At 25.6% G+C, this 23,597-nt stretch overlaps 2 protein-coding genes across 5 annotated transcripts in view; one reads left to right on the top strand and one right to left on the bottom strand.

Moving 5' to 3' along the window:
- Window positions 1-23,597, top strand: part of LOC129619029 (neurobeachin) — a 198,998-nt gene that overhangs the window by 86,422 nt on the left and 88,979 nt on the right. For all 4 annotated transcript variants that reach the window (XM_055534092.1, XM_055534093.1, XM_055534094.1 and 1 more), the window contains exons 2-4: window positions 1,177-1,303; window positions 16,214-16,314; window positions 16,392-16,487. In XM_055534092.1, the coding sequence (XP_055390067.1) occupies window positions 1,177-1,303; window positions 16,214-16,314; window positions 16,392-16,487 (324 nt within the window). The remainder of the gene's footprint in view (window positions 1-1,176; window positions 1,304-16,213; window positions 16,315-16,391; window positions 16,488-23,597) is intronic.
- On the bottom strand, window positions 1,666-4,358 carry LOC129619031 (protein MTO1 homolog, mitochondrial). Its single transcript, XM_055534099.1, has 9 exons — window positions 4,223-4,358; window positions 3,950-4,098; window positions 3,770-3,888; window positions 2,754-3,713; window positions 2,528-2,698; window positions 2,278-2,441; window positions 1,999-2,220; window positions 1,867-1,927; window positions 1,666-1,807 (listed from the first exon to the last, which is right to left on the bottom strand). The coding sequence occupies exons 1-9, from the start codon at window positions 4,258-4,260 to the stop codon at window positions 1,703-1,705; spliced, it is 1,989 nt and encodes a 662-aa protein (XP_055390074.1). The 5' UTR covers window positions 4,261-4,358; the 3' UTR covers window positions 1,666-1,702.

Below are 23,597 nucleotides of genomic sequence, written 5' to 3' on the forward strand. Positions count from 1 at the left end.
TTTTTCAAATTTCTCCTGGTTCAGGATTTGTTTTTTTTTGTGAATCAAATGAACACGACGTCTTGAGGTTATCACTTTGAAATATCTTTTATACCATTTAAAAAAATCAAAAGGTTAGAATTAAACTGCATTATAAAATTTTTATAATTCATATTAAATTCAATTTGGCAACAATTTAATTAAATTTTTATAATTTACAAAAGAATTTTCAAAACATAATTAAAATTGGTTGTGAATTAATTTTGAATGGGAAGTAAGTTTTAGTTATTCTATAATATGTATGCTTGTTTTCAAATCTAAAATTTTATAAATTTTTTCTAAATTAAAAGTTTCTTAAAAATATTATTATTTTGAGGAATTTATACGTGAACAGTTAAAATTAGCGGTAAACACCAACCTTAAACAATTTTAATTTCTTTCAAATGTTTAAAACCGATTTTAAATGTTTAATTTAGTGTGCGATCGACTAAATTTTACGACACAATTATAAAGCTCGTCGTTTATAAAAATTATAAACCAGAAATTGATTTTTAAAAATTCTTTAAATTTATCCGATGTTTATAATTTAATAAACCTTAAAATAACATGGTAAGATTGCAATAAGAAGAAAAAATATATCTTCGTATATGAGAACAAATTAATGAATAATAAGTTTCAATTTGTTCAACGTTAAGAATCCTACCTCCTATTTTTATTAAAATTTATAAGACACAAAAAGATTTCATTACTGTATGCTTTTTTTACAATATGTTTTATAAAAAATGTTAAGAAAATATTTTGCTATAAAAACAAAATGTAAACATTTGATTAATGGTTACGAGGATTTTACTTTTTATTTTTTTGTCCTATAAATACTCAGTCTGTCATTGTATTTTAATTTAGAAATAAAAAATTTATAATAAATTATCCTTTAGCAATATTGTTAACAATATTCTAATTTTTTTAACAGATCAGGTGTATTGGTATTATTCCCATTTCATCATATTAACTTTTTTCTATTTTATTTTATTTATATGACAGGTATGGGATTTAAAAAGAAAAATAAGTTCATTTTTCATATTGTGTTTTCCTTTTCCTTAATTTTTGGAAACCAAATATAATAAATGTTTTATTTATAAATTTTGCAAATACATAGACGTATTTTTCTAATAAAATTTATATTAAATATTTTTTCAGGCTGAAATATGGAGTGTGTTCATAGCAATTTTAAGAAAAAGTGTAAGAAATCTTCAAGCTTGTACAGATGTTGGTTTAATTGAACATGTACTTGTTAGATTACAACGCTCAGAAACAGTTGTTGCAGGTAAGTGATTTCAACTACAATGTATTTATGCTTATATATTTATAAAATAAGTAAAATATTTACTTATCCAATTTTTCCAAAATTCTAATTTGTATTATCATTAAAAAAAAAATTTCCACTAATTGCTCTTCTATATTATAGAATATTGTAGTGATTGCAAATTTTTTAAAGTCAAAATTAAAAAAAAATTGCAACATCTTTCTAACAATTACAACAAAGATATTGTATAATATTTAAGTTTATCTTAGAAAAATGGAGAATAATTTCTAAATTACATTTATAACACAAATTAAATTACTTAAATGTGAAATGGTGCTTTATCTAATTTCTATTATTTATTTTTGAGTCATGAAACGGTTAAGAAACTTTTAATTCAAAAACAAATTTATTTTCATTAAATTACGTAAAATTACAATCTTTTAAACTATTTTTTTGTTTTACAAATCTTAACAGTCGAACAATAGTTGATGGTGTTATGCCTTGTATTCGACTAGCGGCTGCAATCTAAAATAAAAAATGTCATTATTCCTTATGTACTTATATTACATTAATTTGTGTCTTACTGTTTGTGGTTGAATAATCGATAATTTTTCCCTTTCTTCATTAGAAAAACTGAGAGATTTTCTGAAAAGTGTACAAATATTTTTTAAAATATTATTGTGGGAATTGCAAATTTTTATTTTGTAAAAACTTACGAAAAATAATCTATATTCTTTGGAATCATTAAAAGTTCTTCTGTTCTTATTTCTTCAACTTCTTTGCTTTGTTCTTTAACAAAATGGTCGTATAAAGATTCAATTTTTATACGATCTGAAATACCTTTTTCATCCCTAAGAAATCCAAATAATTTCGGCTCCACATTCACTAAATCTTGAACTGTAATGTTGTCTCCTGCTATGGAAAGCATTTCATAAGCGCTAAAAGAAAATATTGCTGTGGTAATATGAAATTAAATTCGTTTCCCAAACAAAAACCTTTTTTCAACAGAAGCTTTAGAAGATGGTAGTCCTAATTGCTTACGCCATTGATTAGATCCTTTTTTAATAGATTTAAGTATGGAAATGCCTTTTTCTAATTTCTCTCTTGTTTCTATAAGTTTTTTATATCTATTTTCAGAAACAATTCCAATTTTATATCCCTGTCAAAAATTAATACTTTTACCACGCATATTTTAATATTCCAAAATTTATCTTTAAAAAAAATTACACATTAAATGAAAATTACCTTTTCTGTGAGTCTTATATCTGCATTATCAGGACGCAAAATAAGTCTGAACTCAGCGCGGCTGGTAAACATTCGATAAGGCTCATTTGTTCCTAGGGTTGTTAGATCATCTATTAAAACACCAATATATCCATCAGTCCTACTTAAAATTAAAGGTTCTCTATCTAAGGCCTGCAAACTAAAATGTAAAAACACCAGCTTTACTGATAATTTACTTGTACAAAACCTTTGCCGCCGCGTTGGCACCTGCTATAATTCCCTGCCCAGCTGCTTCTTCATAGCCTGTTGTGCCATTTATCTGACCAGCCAAAAACAAGTTACATATTTTTTTCGTTTCTAATGAAGGATATAACTCTCTTGGATCAACATAGTCATACTCCACTCCATACCCCGGTTTTACAACATTTGCATTTTCGAGTCCTGGTATAGTTCTTATAAGTTCTACCTGAAGTTTTTCCGGTAATGTACAAGATAAACCTTGTGGATATATTAAATCACTAGAAAATCCTTCTGGCTCCAACCAAACCTGATGAGATTTCTTGGAAAAGCGTAGCACTTTAGATTCAATCGAAGGGCAATAACGAGGTCCTGTAATCTCTTCTGCTACATGCCGATTTTGATGAAGATTATTTTTTACAATTTTATTTACATTTTCATTTGTATATGTTAAATAACACAGCATTTGATCTTCAGCCTTTAGCCAAACTTTATCATTTAAAAAAGAAAATGGAACTGGAGGATTATCACCAAAATGTTTTTCGACTATATTGTAATTTATTGAATCACCTCGAATGCGAGGAGGAGTTCCAGTTTTTAATCGACCTATTCGAAAATTCAGTGATTCTAAACTTTTGGCCAAACCAATTGAAGGTTCATCCCCCATTCTTCCAGCTGGTTTAACTTCCAAGCCAATATTAATTTGACCTCGTAAGAATGTTCCAGTTGTTATAATTACTGACTTAGATTTGATTTTATCTCCATTTTTTAAAACAACTCCCAAACAATTCACTGAGTCTCCATTACGTATCTCTTCAGATCTTTCAATTAATAAGTCCTCAACAGCTGAACAAACAATATCTAAATTGGGGATGTTGAACAATTCATTTTGAACAGCCTTTTTATACAATAGTCTATCAATTTGTGCTCTCGGACCCCAAACCGCTGGCCCCTTCTTTTTATTTAAAACCTATGTTTAAAGTTGTTTTTTACACCTGACAAACAGTTTCAATAATTATATACAACCTTGTATTGTACTCCAGATATATCACAGCATCTACCGCAAATGCCATCTAACGCATCAACTTCCCTTATTAAATGACCTTTTCCAATTCCGCCAAAAGATGGATTACATGACATTTCTCCTGCAATATGTTAAATTTGTTAAAATTTTTATTTCATTTATTGAATAATTACAGTAATTACCTATTGTTTCCTTTTTATGAGTAACAAGCAATGTTCTTGCACCCATACGAGATGAGGCTGCACACGCTTCTGTACCGGCATGTCCACCACCAATAACTATCACATCATAATTTGAAAAGTTTCTAAAATTAATTTTTGGAAAGTTGGACCTAGGATAACCAAAATAAATAAGTACACTAAATATTTATGTAATATACTAGTACATATTTGTTAAAAATCAATAGTCGAGTATTTTATTCTTTTTTCATATACAAGTTAACAAGGTAAACTTACAGTTTAATTTTTCTGAGCACGGTGTTGTATAAAAACATATTCTAAAATGTACTGTTTTCGTAAGCACTAGAAAATTTAATCCGAAAATATAAATAACACTGACATTTTTTGTTCGCCGTCAATTTATCCAATGACATTTTTGTATACACAAGAAGCAAAAAAAGAAAAAAAAGTTCATGCGCAATGTCAAGTTGAAGTAAAAAATTGAAAGTTACGGTACTGCCAACAATAAAAAAAAATCTTTACAGAAATTTTGTTAAAGTATTTGATTTTTATGAAGGCAATCTTAAGAAGATATTTGCTTTTTAATTTTTAAAGGAAAGGAATATTTGATACGATAAAAAAACATACGTACATATGCGTTTTAAAATATTCAAGTAGAAAGATGAAATCCTCTTTTAATGTGGTGTTAAGTAGCTAATAATTATTGTTATTATTTTCTATTGAGATATTTATAAACTGATAAAATTTTTATAATTTATAAGTTATTTAAAAAAAAAAAATGATATATTGTATAGAATTATTTCAATTGTCGATAAAAAACGGTATTGTCCGATAATGATAAGTCTTTAAGGAAATGTGAATAAATACCTGAAGGTAAAAAGATTACAATGGCATGCCTATAGTTATTTCTCAATTCTGTAGAGTGACGGTAGCGCCTCTTGTGGTAAAAGTATAAATAGTTTGTAGACATAAGTATATCAGAAATGAGAAAATACATTAAAATTGTATATTAGAATTAGAATAAATGTTTATATTATGTTATGTTATGGTTATGTTATATAATACGTACATAGTGTTGTCTAAGCTTAAAAGTACATAATATTACTTTTTCAATTATTATGGTAATGTCTTTATATCTAACATAATAAATGTTTTATTTATTAGATATAAAGACATTAATTATGGGTATTTAACAATATTCTTGTATATAGATATATAGATATAGTATACCTATGTACTATATGCAAAAATAAGTAAATAAATATAGTACGCCACCTGATTTTAAAACATAATAATGTGTATATATGTATGTATGTATTTTTGAATTTTTCTGAATTCCCATACTACTCATATTTCTAAAAACATAAATGTTACAAACATATCTATTTATTTAGAATAGCGATTCAAATAGATTTATTTGAGGTGGCTATTCGAAATAAATAGATAAGTATATAAATTGCTTAATTCTTTTTAAAAAAAAAATCTTTTCGATGGATTGTTATACTCTTACGAAATACGTACGGTGATAAGATTTTTAGATAAAAAAAATTTTAATAAAGATAAAAATAAAATGACAGGCGCTTGATGCCCAGTCATCATCGTCATTAACAGTGTTTACACGAAGCAAATGGTTAGCATACCTCTTATTCCGCTTGCCAACAAACTAACGTCTGCTATTTTGAAAATTTCACTCTTACTTAGTTCTTCCATTTTAATCAATCTACAGAAAGTAGAATTGTTAAAGTGTTTAGCAAAATTTCAAAGCAAAATGAAATCCAAGTTAAATCGATAAATTTTTGGCGAATTAGGTTTTAGCACGACTGAGCGCGTGCAGGAACAAAATGACGTTAAGAATAATAAAAACAATGTATACCTAATAATATATAAGATTTTTCATTGACATAATAAAAATATCACATAATTAACAATATATTGAATCAAATACACACTTGTCCAATTTGGGAAAAACACATGTACACTGTAGTGTACTGTAGCCCAACTGTATACACTGTAGTGTAGCATTTTAGCGAAATCTTAAAAAAATTAAAAGAGTCCGGAATGTTTTTTTTAAATTAATTTTTTAATGTTTCATAACACAAAGATATAAGAATGTTAGCACTAGTAAAATAGGAAAAGATTATATTTGAACTTTTTCTAACTGGAACTTCGAAAAAATTTCATCTTGTTGGAGATTTATGATGTTAAATGTTACCCCCTTTTTGGATCCGAACCCTTTTTGCTGTCAGTTGTGAAGTTTGGTTATATATTGTTTTATTTTTTTGAAGAACATATTGACATTAAAAAATAAGGGATAGCTTTTTTTTGTGCTTATAAAAGAAGCAAAAAAAGAGACGTAGATTCTCAGATGAGTCAGTCTAAAAAATAATTTGGTTTACCGAAATGCTAAGTAAAAAGTAGAATGTAAACTTTACGTGAAAAAGTTGAAATTTTAGTAGACGGGGCATTTATCGTTATGTATAAGTAATTAAGGTTTTTGTACAATTTCTTCGCTGTAAATATATAAATGATTTTAAAATTAAGTGAATGAAAAGGGGAAATTAATAAATGAATTTGTATGTTGTGTCCTAGTTCGTTACTTTCTGTTTACATACTTTATTTTTCATTAATTTTTAGGCTGTTATGAAGAAAAATTGGTTATGATTATACGAATGAAAATTCTTTTATATTAAAATATTAATTATTGCTTTTATATACGAAATTTTAATGCAAGACAATTAAACATAAATAACTTAAATGATTATTTTTGCTGAAAAGAGGCATTCTTTTTGTCGTTAAATACAGCGAGATTAGAAAAATTTCAAATGAATTATCCCTCATATATGTACATGTAATGTGTACTTTGTATATACAAATGTAAGTAACGTGGTCATCAAGTGGTATGAGAATAATGTATAAATACACGTTGTATATAAACCAATACTTCAGTTTGGTTGATCGATCAAATTATTTATTAAACGTTCGCAAAAAATAAGTTAAAATTAAAATTTTTAATCTAGAATTTAAACAAAACTTTTTTTTTTAAAATCAGTCATATATTTCAAATGTTCATATTGAAGAAAATATTGTTTTTAAATCCTGCAATAAAATTTTACTATTATTTAAAGTTTAAAATTAAATTTAAGGCATGTACAAAGTATTTTATAAACAACCTCCATTTTCTCCTTGTTTACATTTGAGAAAAGTGCTTATTAGTTTAATTCTTTCGTCCATCTATCTGTCCGTCCTTGGACATGTTTACAAAACTTCTACACCCATGAAAATGGAAAATTGAAGTTTCACATGTAGATAGATTTTTAATTACTAGAAACTTATTTCCATAGAAGAAAATTTTTACCTATCTTCCCTCTCTGAAAATTATATTGCAGTGGTACCATTTGCACTTTTTAAATTTCGCAACTTTACAATGACCGTTAAAATTTACCGTTAAATCTAAAATCCATTTTCTAAAAAAATTTTATATGATTTTTTTCTAGACCTCGGGTTGTAGAAGTCTGAAATTTTATTTCATTTGGAGAATTTTTCTTCCATCCTCATACCCTTAAAACTCCGAGAGTTCAAGCTTTTTCAAGTCTCTAAAAATTCAGAAGGCTAACGGCAAACGCTATACCGTTTAAAATATAATAATTTCCTTAACTTGTGGAATTCACAAGTTAATTCACAAGTTTCCTTCTTTGTCTTGTAAATATATTCGTGTATGAATAAAATTAATTTTAATAATGCAGCACATATGTACATAGATTGTTTTTAAAAACAGCATTTTTACATGTTGAAGGGAAAAGTGCTATATTACAAACCAGTGATTAGACCTAACTTTATTTTTTTTTATTATATGTTTGTGTAAACTATTTAATTTGAATCATTCTACTAATAATTTAAAACTACAGTACTGCAAAGAGAGAAAAATTGTAAAAGTTGAACTAAAAAAAAATAAAATTCTTCATCAAGACTTATTTTAATTTATATGGTTGCTACGACACTGATCTTGAAACTTATGAAATCTTTTTTTAAAATCCTTAAGATTTATTTTTTATTGTCTTTTTTTTGTATGCAAGATAAAACTAATTTTTGACATAATACCTAGTTACAAGTCATCTTCTTTATCCAACTAACAACATGTATTTACTATATCCTAGTAACAATAACAAATTTTAAAAATTACCGCATAACCACAAACGACAAGGTTTTATTCACATCTTTTTATTTGTAATGAATATTTCCTCCAAATTGGTTTTTCGTGTACATATACATATGTATGCACAGGTATCTAACTACATACATTTATATAAAGCTATGTCCCTATATTTTTTGAATAGCGTTTTTTCTTTAGTTTATATTCATTATTACCTTAATATATTACTGTGAGTAAAACGAATGTAATAATAACGCGAATCACTTTTAATTCTGACACAATTTATGTTCATTTTATGTTATGTTCATGAAATGGAATGGAAGATATCTTGAACAGATTTACATACAAAAAAGTCTCAGATAAAATTTTTGGAGAGGGAAGGGAAGTATGGCGCATTCGTGTGTTACGTTGTTAAAATCTTTAATAAAATTTAAGCGTTTCTAATACTCGTAATGTTGAAAATATATTATTGCTATAGTTAAAAATTAACGAAACAACCTATTTACTCATGTTCAAAAAGTCGCCAAACTTTAAAAACTAGAATTTCATAGATAACCAGTAAAGTAACTCTTTTGAAAACATTTTTATTTAAACAACGTTCAAGAAAAAGTTATTAAAATCTATAGATTATAGATAGCTATATAGCTATAAGTTTTTGCTATAAAATAATCGCTATGAAGTTGAAATATTTATGAAGTTGAAGTTTAAGAAAAAAACTCCGACATACTGAAATGAGATGAACTTTTGTGTGCTATATAATTTGCACCTCAAGCACTTTCAATTTTTGTCATTTTGTAAAGCCCTCAACATGCTAACCGACTTTGAGAACCACAGATCTACGTGAAAGTGTAAAAACAAAACAAAAAAAGAAATAGTTTCACTAAAATTTCTTCTATAAATGTACAAAAAGGATTTAAAAAGAAAAGAAGTACATAAGTAGTTTTCAAAACTATACCTAAAGTATGAATAAGCATTTGCGTATATGTACAATATTTATGTATGTGTGTATGTATGTAAGTTTTGAATTTATATTGTATATAATTAGAATAACACTTTACATGTATGTATGTATGTATGAATATTTCAAGAATACAAGACATTTAAGTACATATATGTACGTTATGTGTGTAATTATTTGTATAGATCCTTTTTGTTTTATTAAATGTATTCATAACTTTTTAATTGTAATTAATTTAGTAAATTCTAAATTAATTCTAATGAAATTAATTTACATTTTCTCGTTTCATTACAATTACAATAACTGTAAAAGGGAAATATACAGTTTTTTATTTACCTATTTAAATGTCTTGTTAACTTAAAATTAATGAGTACAGTATCAGGTGCATAAGCACTTGTTAGCAAATATTTGGTGAAATTACATAAACAGTATTCAACTTCACATTAATATTCAATGAAACCAAGAATAATTAAATTAAAATTAAGACTCTGAAAGTATGGTCATGTAGAGATCAAAGTAAATAAATGAAGAATATTATTGAGCGGATCAGCAAATACATAGATAATATTAAATGTTAGTGTTGGATGTCAATTTCGAATAACCTAAGTGGAAGTGACATGTTAATTTCCAAATAAGTTATCGCATACGTTTTAGGGAAATTTTTTTAACTCACAGAAATTCATTTACAGCCTGATCGTGTATCTCGCTTTTTTACTCACTTTTTATTCACTTTCAAATCAGAATTCTCAGTATTTTCTAATGGATATTTCACTTTTCCAATAATATCATTGATTATTTTATCAATTGGATTTTTTCTCAAATTATCGACTAAATGTCTCACTTTCAAAAGCAAAATGAATAAATTTTGTGTGCATTTGATGTTTCTTCTCACTCGATTTGAAATTATGCAAGTATATGATAGTTACTCACTTTCTTCTCACTTTCCTAGTAAAATACCGAGATAGACGATCAGGCCTTTAATTAATCAAACGTTTGTGGAGAAAAAGCGATTTTTTGATGTTTTTGAAGGGGCTGATATTTTTGTTAATCGAATTATTAACGGTTCGACGAGGAGCTAATTTCGAATTGGATACCTAAATTGGCTGTAGAGATCTTGCGACTCCTCTAGATGTTTTTTTTTTGGAATTTCGTGTTTATGTTAAAGGCTCTTCATTGAGACAGTGCAGTGCAATGCAAATTATATTTTTTAGAAAACAAAGACTTGGAAATTTGTGTATATTGTATAAACTATAAATAAATAAAATATTTTACAATTAGAAATGAACTTAATTTTTATTATATAACTTTTTTTGACATATGCAAATGAATACGAATTTGCATTATTTTGACATTGGATTTCGAAAATTGTTGTCTTTTTTCTCTACTTGTCAATTACGCAATAAAAGTTTGCTATAGCAGGATGTATGTATATGGTTAAAATTACTTGCTTATAATTTAAGTCTAGTTTTTAGAGTATTTTAGTGCGCTTAAATTTTTTTGTTCCTTTTTCATATCACTTGCATATCATTTTTTATTTATACTTTTAATAAAAAAAAAAGTTTTATATACTTATATCAAAAATTTTTAAAATTCACATGACATCTGTGCTTTAAATGTCCATCGTATTATTAAGTGTACAAACTTTAGTATTTTTCTTGTTAGTTTGCTCTGAAAAAAATCTCTCATGAAATTAAAACTCTACTTTATGGAACTTAGTATCATATGAATATAGATGTATATTTAATAACAGCATCAGAAAATTTAACCGCGATAAAAAAATAAACTCACTTTTTGTTACCTTTCTATTTTACATTTTCATAACTGTATTTTTTATATCAATCTACTTTTGTTTTTAAATTTTTCATTTCATTTATGCTCTCACGAGTGTATGTTCCAAATTTGAATTTTGTATGCTAACATTGTGCAGAAACATCAAATCATAATGCTGTACAGCACAACGTAGAGAATCGTGTGCGTAATATAAAAAGAATTGCAAAATCGAGTAAAATTAAAAACTGAGAAATGTAAAAAAAACTTTTTTTAGAATTTGTTGATATCCATTACAAAATCTAGACATTTATATTAATATTTGCACATACATTTCCATATACATACATACAATGTTTTCATAAACAAAAAAAGGAATGAAAAAATGTTAAAATGGGATATTTCAAGGATGTAAAAAAGCGAAAAACAAAATGAATGTAACTATATTACAAACGTGCCTAGCATTTTTGAATTAAAAAATATTTTTTCTTTATTTGCATTCATTTATTCACATGATCACTTTCACACATATTAATTATGTACACTTCGGACCTACAGATTACGTTAGACATACCGGCAGATTTGTCGACAACTGAAAGAATTCCATGAACGCTATTATGACTTTAAGTGTATATTGGACAAATAAATTATTTTTGAAAATGTTTTCCATTTTTAAAAATCATTGTAAATTTTCGAAAATTTCACCAAAATACTACAATATTTTATTAACAACTTTTTTAACAAATTAGAACAATATGCTAACGCTCATTAATTTTTTTTGGATAATTTTTGAAATATTCTCGCATGACTGAAAATAATTGCAATAATGTACAGTCAAACACGCTCAATATCAACCCCGTCTAATACCACAACTCGGTTATATTCACAAAATTTTTGCCCATAAAAGTCTCCATATACTTTTACACATATTTGAGTTCGCTTTATAGAAACTCTCTTAAAATCATGTGATTTGCGACGTAAAAATATCTAATTTCATTCAATTTCGCTGGCTTAAAATCACCAAAATAAATTTTGACAAAAAGAAAGCCAGGGGAAGAATTCCTACTTTTTAAAGAAATAGTGAAAATTTTTCTGTTTACGACATCTGTTGGCAATTTTTTTTACAAAATTACTCAATGTGAACACATTTTTTTTAAGAATGTACCCGTTGAAATGGCTGTCAATTAGGATCTATAGGTATCGTTGTTTCCAGTTTTTTAGCTGTTCAAATATTTGTCATTTCAATGACAAGTAAATGATTTAGATATTTAAACGTTTTTTAAAATGTTTACAGCTATGTTCAAAGTAAGCTCGTAAAAATATTTTACAAGTTTGCTTAATTTCACTTGATGGGAATTTATCCGAGAATCGCTTAATTTTAAAACTCTTAAAATCTCAAACTCTTGGACATTATTCTATGATGTTAATAGTGTTCTAATGGTACTTACATATGCACATAGGTTGTTTTTAAAAGCAGTATTTTCACTTTTTGAAGGGAAAAGTTCTGTATTACACACCATGGGTTTGAATAAATTATTGTTAATAAATATGTTAAATATGAAATTCTTCATAAAACATAATAACGTTCTTATCACATATTCATTATTATATTTAAAATATGGATGCTGTATATATTCTTACCTTCTCGTAGCAATTAAGCTTAATTAAACATTAATTAGAATTTGGTATCGATAATAAGGTAAAAAGGCAATAATCAATAGCAAGATAATTACTGGTCGAAAGGATCGACAAATTGAAAGGTTAATAATTTATTACCTAAGCAAAAATAAGAAAATCCAATGAGAGAGATAATGAGCAAAACAGTTATACTGTTTCTATCTTTAATTTTTAATATTAATTAAAAGTTATTTATAAACGCTTTTCAGTTAACCGCGTTTTTTGCCTATGTATGTATGTACATATACCAGCTGTCACACAGAGTACTTAGAAAAAAAAAATTATCTATCAAAAAAGCAACATATGTGATTCTACTTAAATGCGAAATCTATTTTGAGATTTTTCCTATTAAAAAGCTTAAATCGAGTTTGAACTTCTTTAAGTCAAGTTTGAATAAAATGATTGACATTTTGACGTGTAGTTTGCATGATTAACATGACAGTTTATCATTAAATTGTTAGAGGATGACAAAAAATGTTGCCAGAAAATGTTTTTAATGAAGAACTTATTGTACATCACTTACTAAAAAACAAGAAAACTTCTATTATAACTGTGTCTTAATAAATTTGAAAAATATCAATTTTAAGATATTTAGTTGTTAGAAAATATCATTATTTATCGAGATTTCCTATAATTATTAGTCGAGCATCATAGGTTTTCATATTCATACAAATTATGTAGGTGCAATACTCTTCTTTTCATTCGCATTTGTTATTTTAAATACGTAAAATATTATAAAATTCTTGAAATTCTTTAAATGTTCCAATGGTTTGCTTTTTGGATTTTTAGTCAAGAACTGATTAAATATGTACATATATATGTTAAATACAAGGATAGTCTCTGTTTTATAAAAATGGAACACACGTTCAACAGTAGATTTTAATATTTTGAAAGAAAACGGTTTTTTGTTATTATTACTTTTTTCCTCTTCTGGGTTTTCTATTTTTGTACCAAAAAATAAGTAATATGAAAATGTTGAACTTTATTTCGGTCTTTTGGAATTGTTATTTCATAGTTGCTTTCTCCTTTAAAAGACAATACAAAATAGTTTCGAAAATTTTATAGTTTATTGGTCTATTTTGCAGTAAAAAAAATCTAAATAATTTGTAACATTGAAGAAATTTTACTTTCAGTCAAGATAAATTTTGAAATTGAGGGCATATTTCGAAAAATAGATCTAAGGAAACTTTATTAATTCACCAATACAATTTTTACTGCCAAATACACTCACCTTTGTTTTGAAGTATATCTTCCTTTGGCAGATTTTCGTAAGTTTTTAAATATTTAACTTTAAATTTTGTTCATTCCCAACCTTTAAAACGAGGAGTACATGAAATCCAAATATGTGAAAGGAATGATATTTCACTATAAAACAGCGAAATTTCTTTAGAAGCGTAAAATAAAACTAAAATTATATAAGAAATTACACTTTTCTTGATTAAAATGTTTTATGATATATGTATGTAAGTACTTAGTTTTCAGAAATGTGCCTCTATGCAAACCATGAAGTTTGTTTTAACTTGTACAATGGTTTTTTAACTAAAAATATTAGAAAATAATCTTAATTTATTATTGAAAAGTTCTTATTTCGTGAAACACATGTTTATTTTCGCAGGGAACGTTAAAAGAATTAAAAAGTAATTTTCGATTTAACTTTTATGATAAATCTATATAGGCAAGAACAAAAAAAAATTTTAAGAGATTAAAGTTAAAGTTAATCTTTTAACTTTCTTTCCAAAATTCTTATAAAGTTTGTTTTATTTTTTTCTTGATTCTTATGAACAGATAAACTTTGATAAAAACAAAACAACAAATTTCAAATTATAAATTACTTAGAACATTCAAGACACTTAAAGTGTATTCTGAGTTTGTTTCTAATCGATCATGGTTGATTGATTAACTGATATTTGTCAAAAATTAAAGATAAGTTATTTAAATTTGTTTGTTGCTGGAAATATTTATTTCAGATTGCGAGTATGGCTTGCGTTATTTTCAGTTTTTATGAGCGTTAAAGAAATATTTTAATTATGTTTGCATTTGAGCTTTAAAATTTAGTTTTGCGATTTAATTTGTAAAAAACTTACAATTTGTAAAAAAGTTACTATTATTGTAGCACAGAATTTTAGGTTTATAAAATTTAAAGTACGGTTTTTTAGTATGTATATTGTTTCAGTTTATAACTGTATAGCTATTGTTTCATACAAACATTAATTTCCACATTTTGAAATAACGTATGGACATAATTACAGTGTCTAATATGTGGATTTACTTTTCTGAATATTAATTTAATTATATATAGGTAATAATTATCAAGCTGGATACATGCGTACAATTATGAACAATTGTATAATTATGAAAACTATGAGCAATTGCGTATCGCAATTAGGTTAATTTGCCTAGGTTACTTAAAACTCAGTTAAATATCATCACTTTTTAAAATCTTAGAATTTTACAATAAGATTCGTAAACAAAATAGCAAGTGAATTAAAAGTATCAAAAAGTTTGCGGAAAAAGCGTTCTGTAGGTACTCTGCTTTTGCTACATTCGCAAAATTTTAGATGCGAAAATCGTTTGACGAAAGAAGCACTACATAGTAGCTCATCATTTATAATTTGCATTTCCTGGATTAAGGACAATCATTCGTATATACGTATATAGTCTTTTGTATGCAATAATAGCATCACAAGTTTTAAAAAGTTTCCTAAGGAACTATGTAACATCGAAATTTTATATAAATTTTTAATAAGCATAATTAAAATTTGGTTATTAAATATAGACCATGCAAATGCTGAATGGATTTTAAAATTTGTTAATTAATCAATTTCATTGTTTTAGTAATTCGTCTGAGTTGTCTTTTTTTTACTGCCCAATGAAATTGTTCTTGCAAAATCCTCCAAATGAGATTAGATAAAATAATCGGACAATAAAAATTTGGTTAACATTCATTGTTCTTATTAAAACATATACACAGGCATATTATATCTCTTAATATCTATCATTGCTAACCCTTTGCGGACGAAAACTTGAAAAACAACAAAATTTTAGATTTTTTTTTATAATATTAATTATAAGGCAGTTTTCAGTTAATAAAAAACACGTTTTGTAAATCTCACAAACATATATGTAAGTGTAAAACTTATTATTTTCAGTACTGAAAAGTACCGCTGGGTTGCGAGTGATTGAGTTTGAGTGGCGAAAATTGAATTTTCATAATTTGAAGAAGTAGCAATTCATTTTTTGTAACACACATAGCCCAAAAATTTGTGCCATATGAAGAAAATAAATTGAGTTTTGATATAGCTTTCTTATCTAAGCGTAATTTGGGGTTTATCCCCAATATGGGGTATATATTATTTTTAATGCATTTTTAAAATATTTAAAAATTTTTCAGAATTATGGCATTTCATAATATGTGTTTAAATATTTTTTTCTCTAAAATATAAATTCTATTGTAATTTTTTGTATTCAATTAAAAGTTTGTAGAAAAAAGTTTCCAGACAAAGGACTTGTAATACTATTATTTTTCAAAATATGTACATGTATAATCAACTATAGTCGTAATATAACTATCAAATTGTATAACTAAAACTTCTAAAATTTTTCTGTACTTCATTATTACTTAAATAAAAGTTTTTTAATATCTCAATAATCAATAAAATTCAATTAGATTCATCAATAACAAGTTTTTATTAATTTTATCCTTTTTTTATTTCAGATTTATTAATAGAAATGTTAGGAGTTTTAGCAAGTTATAGTATAACAGTTAAGGAACTTAAGTTGTTATTTGGTACTATGAAGGCTGTTAATGGAAAATGGGTAAGTACATTAATTTGCGTTTAATGTGAACTCAACAAAAACAGAATTATAATGTTTGAAATTATTTTATTTCGCAGCCAAGACATTCGGCCAAATTATTAAATGTACTTAGACAAATGCCACATCGAAATGGTCCAGATGTGTTTTTTAGTTTTCCAGGAAGAAAAGGATCGGTAAGCTCGTGATTTATAATACATATGTTATATATAGATATTTATGTATTAGAAATTTATTTAAATTTGTATATATGAATGTTTACGTTATTTTTAATAAGGAAAAAGGAAGTAGAGGGTAAATTTATAAAAAAAACTCGTTACAAATAAAATATACTTTCCGCTAAAACGGATGCCTGGTGTGACACATAGATGTTGTCATGTTATGCGAAGATATAATACAATTTTCCCAATTTTTCTACATGAAATTGATTTAAAAAATTAAATTATTTATTTAGGTTTTCAATAACGCAATTAGCTTATTTTATTGTAAATATCAAAAATTGTATATATAATGTATCTATATCCAGAAGATATATTTTCACAATTTTTCATTAACAAAGATTGTTTTCAACACAATATTTAAAATAAATAAAAAGTAAACAAAATAATTAAAACAAAAAAAGAAATTACAGCCTTTTTGCTGATTACCTGTTTGTCGCTGTCATCAAATAGTCATCGCAGAGCAAAGAGAAGCTTAGGGATTTATCATACATGACCTAGGTGTCTAAATGTGGCTCTCAAAGGTTTAAAAAAATAAATTATTTAAAAGTTTTAATTACGGAGGGTTGATAATAGATAGTAGACTTAAATTTAATATTTTTGAACCCTCTTAGAGTCAAGGGACACACATCAAGATAATCAACCACTGTTCATACAAAAACTCTTCAAATTGACTCTTTCGCCTGGATATTTAAGCTTTCAGAACATTTATAAGCTTGAAATATACTACCTCTTTTCAAAAATAGTAAATTATTTAACCATGCACCAGTTCCTAATATCTCTTAATGTCGATTTACATAGGTACAATACTCGGAATAGAGGTATATACTCTGTCATTATTAATAACTGATAGACAAAAAGCAAACTGCGTATAAACAAATTAAGGTTCTTCTTAGTAATTCTTAACGTATAAAGAACATAATTAAGGGAAAAATTTCTAGACTATTTTTTATTTAAATCAAATTGTAACTATAATTTAAACGATTAATTTTGCAGTTTACGCTTATATAATTATGTACTAAATTTGATTAATACAAGTAATATACTATGCAACTACACAGAAAGTTAGGCTAAGTTCTTGAAATATGTAACCAATAATTCTTGTAAACATAAAACAACTACGTAACAAAAACTACTTAATTAATATCTTTTAATAAGTGAAAGATAAATTAATCATAATCTCATGTGTTTTATAAAATGAAATAAAGAAAAACAAAAATTAAAAATTTTTATATTATATATTCTTATAAATAAATAATTTAAGTACATATAATCGCTAAAGTTGCTATATATAATATTTTCAACGTTTAAGTCTATGCCTGGAAAGATTTTGCAGTATTTATGATTTATTATGGCTCAGTTACTAGAAATTTTCCTATTTGCTAAAGTTCGAAATGAATGATTTAACCATCATTATGGAATAATCGCTAAAATATAAATTTATTGTTAAATATTTACAAAATTATTAGCCAAAATAGTAAATCTCGCTTTAAGTTCATACTTCAGGCATGATAAAGAAAAATAACTTAAGTCTAACATAGCTAAAAATACATACATATTCGTAATAAACCTTGATAAACTTTGGTGTCTAAAACTTATTCAGAACTCAGAAGGAATTGCAATCTTAAGTAGAAGTAAACTCCACCAACAAAATATTATTAATTTATAGAAATCAAAAAACAGGAATATAGAAAATTATGCAAATTTTAATTTTTACTCTCGCGAAAATTAGTAATAATCAACTTTGACGATTATTCCTTTTTACCACACATGTATTACAGCTGAAACAGATTACTATTTAGTGTTCATAATTCGGTTATATTGAGAAGTAACTATTTATAAAGTTGTGCCAAACCAATGGATTGTAATAACGCACTTTTTCCTTGAATAAGAGAAAACCATACTTTTAAAAACAATCTACAGTGTAGTACATTAAAATTACTTTCATTAATATTCGAATATATTTTACAAATTGCATACATACAGGATGAGCAATGTTTCTTCTAACAAATTTTCAAATAATAAATTTTCTTGTAATGAAATAAACTATTTACTAGTGTCTAAAAGCTGTTTAAATTTCAGACTGCATTAAAAATTTGAAAAAAACGGATTTTAGATAATGGTAGATTTAAACGGCCATTTTGGTTTTTTGAAGTTCAAGAATCGTGTGGCGAAGTGGAAGAAACCAGCCACTACTTTTCTGCGTTTTCGAAATTTAAAAAATGCTAATAGTTTCTCTGCAATAAATAGTTAAAAATGACATTTTTAGAGTTTGGGGGGAATTTTCGAAATGTATAATAAAGAAAAGATTAATTTTGTTATCAGGTAAATTTCAGAAACTTGTGATATAATTTTAAATTTACGAAAAACCAATCTGCTGTTGTTATGAAACCTATATTTTTTAACTAATTATGCACTCAAATTCTCTGTGTTTAATTAAATAACGTGCTGATATTTTCTCACTTTATTTTATTCCTATCGTGCTTTGTAAACTGAAAGTGACAGAGATAAAGAAAGGATTCAAATGAGAGGTGTTGTTGAATGAACAGTGTTCTCTTATATACGTTGAACAGTACATAACGGTCGTCAGAATGACCTGAATAATTTATTGAGATCATGCACAACTACAAAGTACATTATAGGATAAGCTTTTCTATTTCCGTCATCAATTACATTTTTTTTCTATCATCTCTATTCTTTTTTTTTTTTAAATAAATCTATTTTTAAAACAACTTTTATTTTTAGAATTGTTTAAAATAGGTTCAAATAAACGAGATAAAACATTTTAAAAATATTTTCTACTCTTGGAATTTACACCCTCCTCCAGCAATATCCATTTCTTTTAATTAATGGAACTATTCAATTTTCAAACTTGTATTAGAATTTATTTTATTGAAATTTAAATGAATCATAGAGCCATTGGTCTAACTTTTGCAAACACAAAAAAACTTTTACAATTTAGTCAACTTTTTCATTACTTTTTTCTAAAATTTTTTTTAGTCAAGTATTTTTTTTTTTCACTTTTATGGCGTACTGAGATTTAGTAGCCTAAACGTATAAATTAAATCTAAATAAAAAAATACTATAACTATAAGCCATACTATTGATGAACTTTACAATTTAATTCAAAGTTACAGGATAAATGAATTGATAGAGATTAAATTTTTTTTGAAATTGTATAACGTTACAAAATTTCAATATGTCATTGTTACCAGTTTGTTTTTTTATTTCATTTAAGTTTACATGTTCGCAGTTTAGATTTTCCTTGATAATATTTCAAAAAATTGGGTTAATAGAACTCATATATTTTTTACGCGTTCGGAACTATAACCATGCTTAATATTTGTTTATTTTATACTCAATTCATTTTAAGAATCATGGTAAACAAAATGTTAGTTCCATAATTTTTTCAATTATAAAAGCTTGGATCTTATAATCTAGATTATGATTAACATTTAAGGTTTGGAAGTTAAAAAGTGTAGTAGGTAACAAAGCGATAACAAATCACAATAATAAGATGAATAAATCAACCACTCACTGCATCCTAAAAAGTCTAAATTTTTGGAGCTAAAAACCATAACTGTTTCCAATTGCAAGGGTTAATGAGAGACCGGTTTCAAGACTCACTTTGGAAATTTTGTAATACACGCAACAGCATTGACTATAAATTTCAAAAAGTTTTATATTAAAGTTCTTGCTACAGCAAAGTCCTACCACTTCAAAAAAACAATTTTAATTTGTTTTCCGATGCTTAACGTAAATTGGACTTAGTTTTTTCTTTGTGTAATTGAAGACATTAGTGTAAAAATAGTATCAGTCCTTACAACTTTCAAAATCAAATTTGACTCCAACCACCAAAAGCACACACAATCTGCATATACATACTTGCAATATTTATTTCATATTATGATTAAGATTATTTAAATCATATGTTTTTTGATAAAATGTTAATAATTGGTTTCATGTCAGTATTGAGCTCATTCCAATGATTGTATGATTTATCAGTTTACGGTAGTTTAATAATTTTACATTAAATGTAGCCAAAAACCGCGTGAGAATGCAGTATTCTTAATTTTTATTATATTTTGCTAATATAAATAAATGTATTATTCAATTGTAACTGCCTAAGATATAGCGATGGCTTTGGAATTCCAAATATGTGAAATATAAAAAAGTACCATAAAAAAACTAATTTTTTTTTTAAAGTTGTAAAATTTTTGTAAAAAAAGCACTGAAATTTCTCTTTAAAAACGTTTCATGCAATTAAGCTTTAAAAAATTTACATATATAAAAAAAAAAATTACAAAAATAAAAAAAGGAATGACAATAATTTGCGAATATAAAAGCGAAAAAATCAATAGATATCCGTCCATTTTTGCAAATGAAAATGTAATTAAGGATAAAAAAAAAACAGTAATATTGCACAATAAAATACAATGATTTCCAATAAATACTTACATGAATGCAAATATGAAAAAAATTGAACATAATTTGTAATAAAAGTTAAAATCAAAGCAAATAACATAGAAGAACGAGTGAAAAACAATAAGAATTTTTGAGGTTTTTTCTTTACTATTGAAAATTTATTTGTGAATATTTGTTCTCATATAGTGTTTTTTAATTTAATTTTTTATATTTATTTTAAATTTATTATTATATGTTTCATTTTATATAAAAAAAAACAGTTATATAAAAAATAAAGTTGGGTCAGACCAACGATTTGTAATGTAGGACTTTTTCCTTCAACAAGTGAAAATACTGCTTTTTGAAACAATATATGTACTTAATTATTAAAATTACTGTTATTCACATACGAATATTTTTTAAATATTGCATACATTTTGGAATGAGTAGTTTATGCAATCTTTGAAATAACCAAAAAAAAAAATTGAAAAGGGGGTCTATATAATGCTCGAATTTAAGGGTTAATTGTGGTAGTTAAGAAAAATATTTATATTTTTTAATGGCATGCCATTTACCGTTAACTTTCTAGTGGGTATTGGATAACGGCAAATATTAACGCCCATTTTGTTTTTCTTTAAATTCAAATATGGTATCGTTACAACAAATAGTCAAAAAAAGGTATGTTTAGGGTTTTGGGGGGGCTACAACTTTTGAAAGACAGGAGATAGGTAAGAATTTTCTTGGAATAAGTTTCTAATAAAGAGCTATGTACATACGATATTTCAGCTTCAGGGATATAACTTTTCTAAACATGACAGAGACGGACGGACGGACAGAGTGAAATTGAAAAGCACTTTTTTCAAACATTTTTGGAAAAGAGCTAAAAATAGTTTCATTTCGGAAAAATTTGGTTTCAAACGAATTAAAATAGTTTCAATGAAATAAAATTTAGTTTCACTTCAGCTGAAAAATTTTTCATTATAATCGAAAATGGTTCCATTTAACTAAAAAATGCTACATAAAACATATTGTGAAGATTGTTAATATTTTACTAAAGCTTTTAAAGTATAGCGTTTTTGATATAATTTTTGTTATACGAGTTAGTTTTATTGAAGCGAATAGAAGCAAGTAGTACTTTTTTTTCGTATATATAAATGAAATAAAAGAGCTATTATTTTACTAAAAAGTTTTTGATAATTTAATTGGCATTCAAAAAATATTCAAACTCCATTAATCGTATTTATAAGGAAAAACTATATTAGACTTCTATTTTAGGAAACTGTATTCGAAGCTGAAGTTATTATATACTTCATAGAGACAATAACTTATACGTGTAACCCAGAGTGTACTCTATCTACTAAAAAAATTTAAAAATTGAATTTCATTCGTTTGTAACAGTGTGAAATAAAGTGGTAGTGTGAAATCAGTGAAGTAATTATTTTCTTATGTCGAATTCTGAAGCAAATCTTTTTCATTCTAATATCAGTCTAAGAGTTTGTCCAACCCAATTTTAAAAATGAGGGATAAATCTTTTTTTGTACATCTAGTAAATTGCATAACGTATACATATGTACATCTGTATAAAGCAATTAAGTTTGCATATTATCATAAACTAAAAACAATATAAAATGTGCAAAAAAATTTTATTAAAAATAATGGAGTAATAAAATTTATTATAATTAAAGTCATTAATAACAGTAAAATAATAAATTTATTTTAAATAATAATTTAATGTATTTATTTTGTGCTTCACCCATATTTGTTCTATTTTACAAAATCCGGCTATTTTCTTAGGTATATATTTTTGATATTTCTAAGGTTTCTAACAAAATTATTATGAAAATACTTATTTTTCCAAAAAACTTTTAATTTTAATTTTTAATTAATTTTTGTTTCGAACCCTACAACACCTTCAATTTCACTTTTGAAATAAATTTTTATATCACGAAATTTTTGAGTTAAATAACTAAAATGATGAAAATTTAAAATCAATCAGCTTTTCAGAGATTTTCCTTCATTCCCTGTGAATATTAAGAAGAAGAAACTAGAGAAATATTTCTAAGGATTCCACTCTAGATGCAAATTAATAAAATTTAGGATTTTACTATTTTTTTAGGAAACTGATAACTTATCACCTCTTAACGCATAAAATTACAAATTTTTATTTTATTAGATTTTTCTTTCATTTCGTAACCTTAAATATTTCAAATCCAATTTCATTATTGATTGGATGAAAAATGTCTTTTAATCCTGTATCATATTTTTGTTACATATTCATTATATATGTCCATATATACAATATCTGGAATAATCCCTGTCAAGAATATAATATTGGGGTATAAATCAAATATTTTCCTTTGATTTTGAATACGGTAAATATTGATTTATTTTGAATAAAAAAGGATTTATTTCAATATGAATTCAATTAGATTTCATTATGTTATTTAACTCCAAAGGTAGTTGGGGATAAAATAAAATACGAATAGAAAGCAAAAAAAACAAAGGGATACTACTTCTGTAGAGGAGTTGGACTAGAATAAAAATTTAAAACTTAGGCTTAAATAATAAATAATTCACTTTTTTTACTCTCCTTACGCATTTTTTGTTAACTTGTAACATTAATATTGAAATTCTGGATTTTTTGATTTCTGAATTTCATCTCTG

The sequence above is a fragment of the Condylostylus longicornis genome, unplaced genomic scaffold, assembly GCF_029603195.1.
Source record: "Condylostylus longicornis isolate FDR11 unplaced genomic scaffold, ASM2960319v2 ptg000010l, whole genome shotgun sequence".
Taxonomy (NCBI): Eukaryota; Metazoa; Arthropoda; class Insecta; order Diptera; family Dolichopodidae; genus Condylostylus; species Condylostylus longicornis.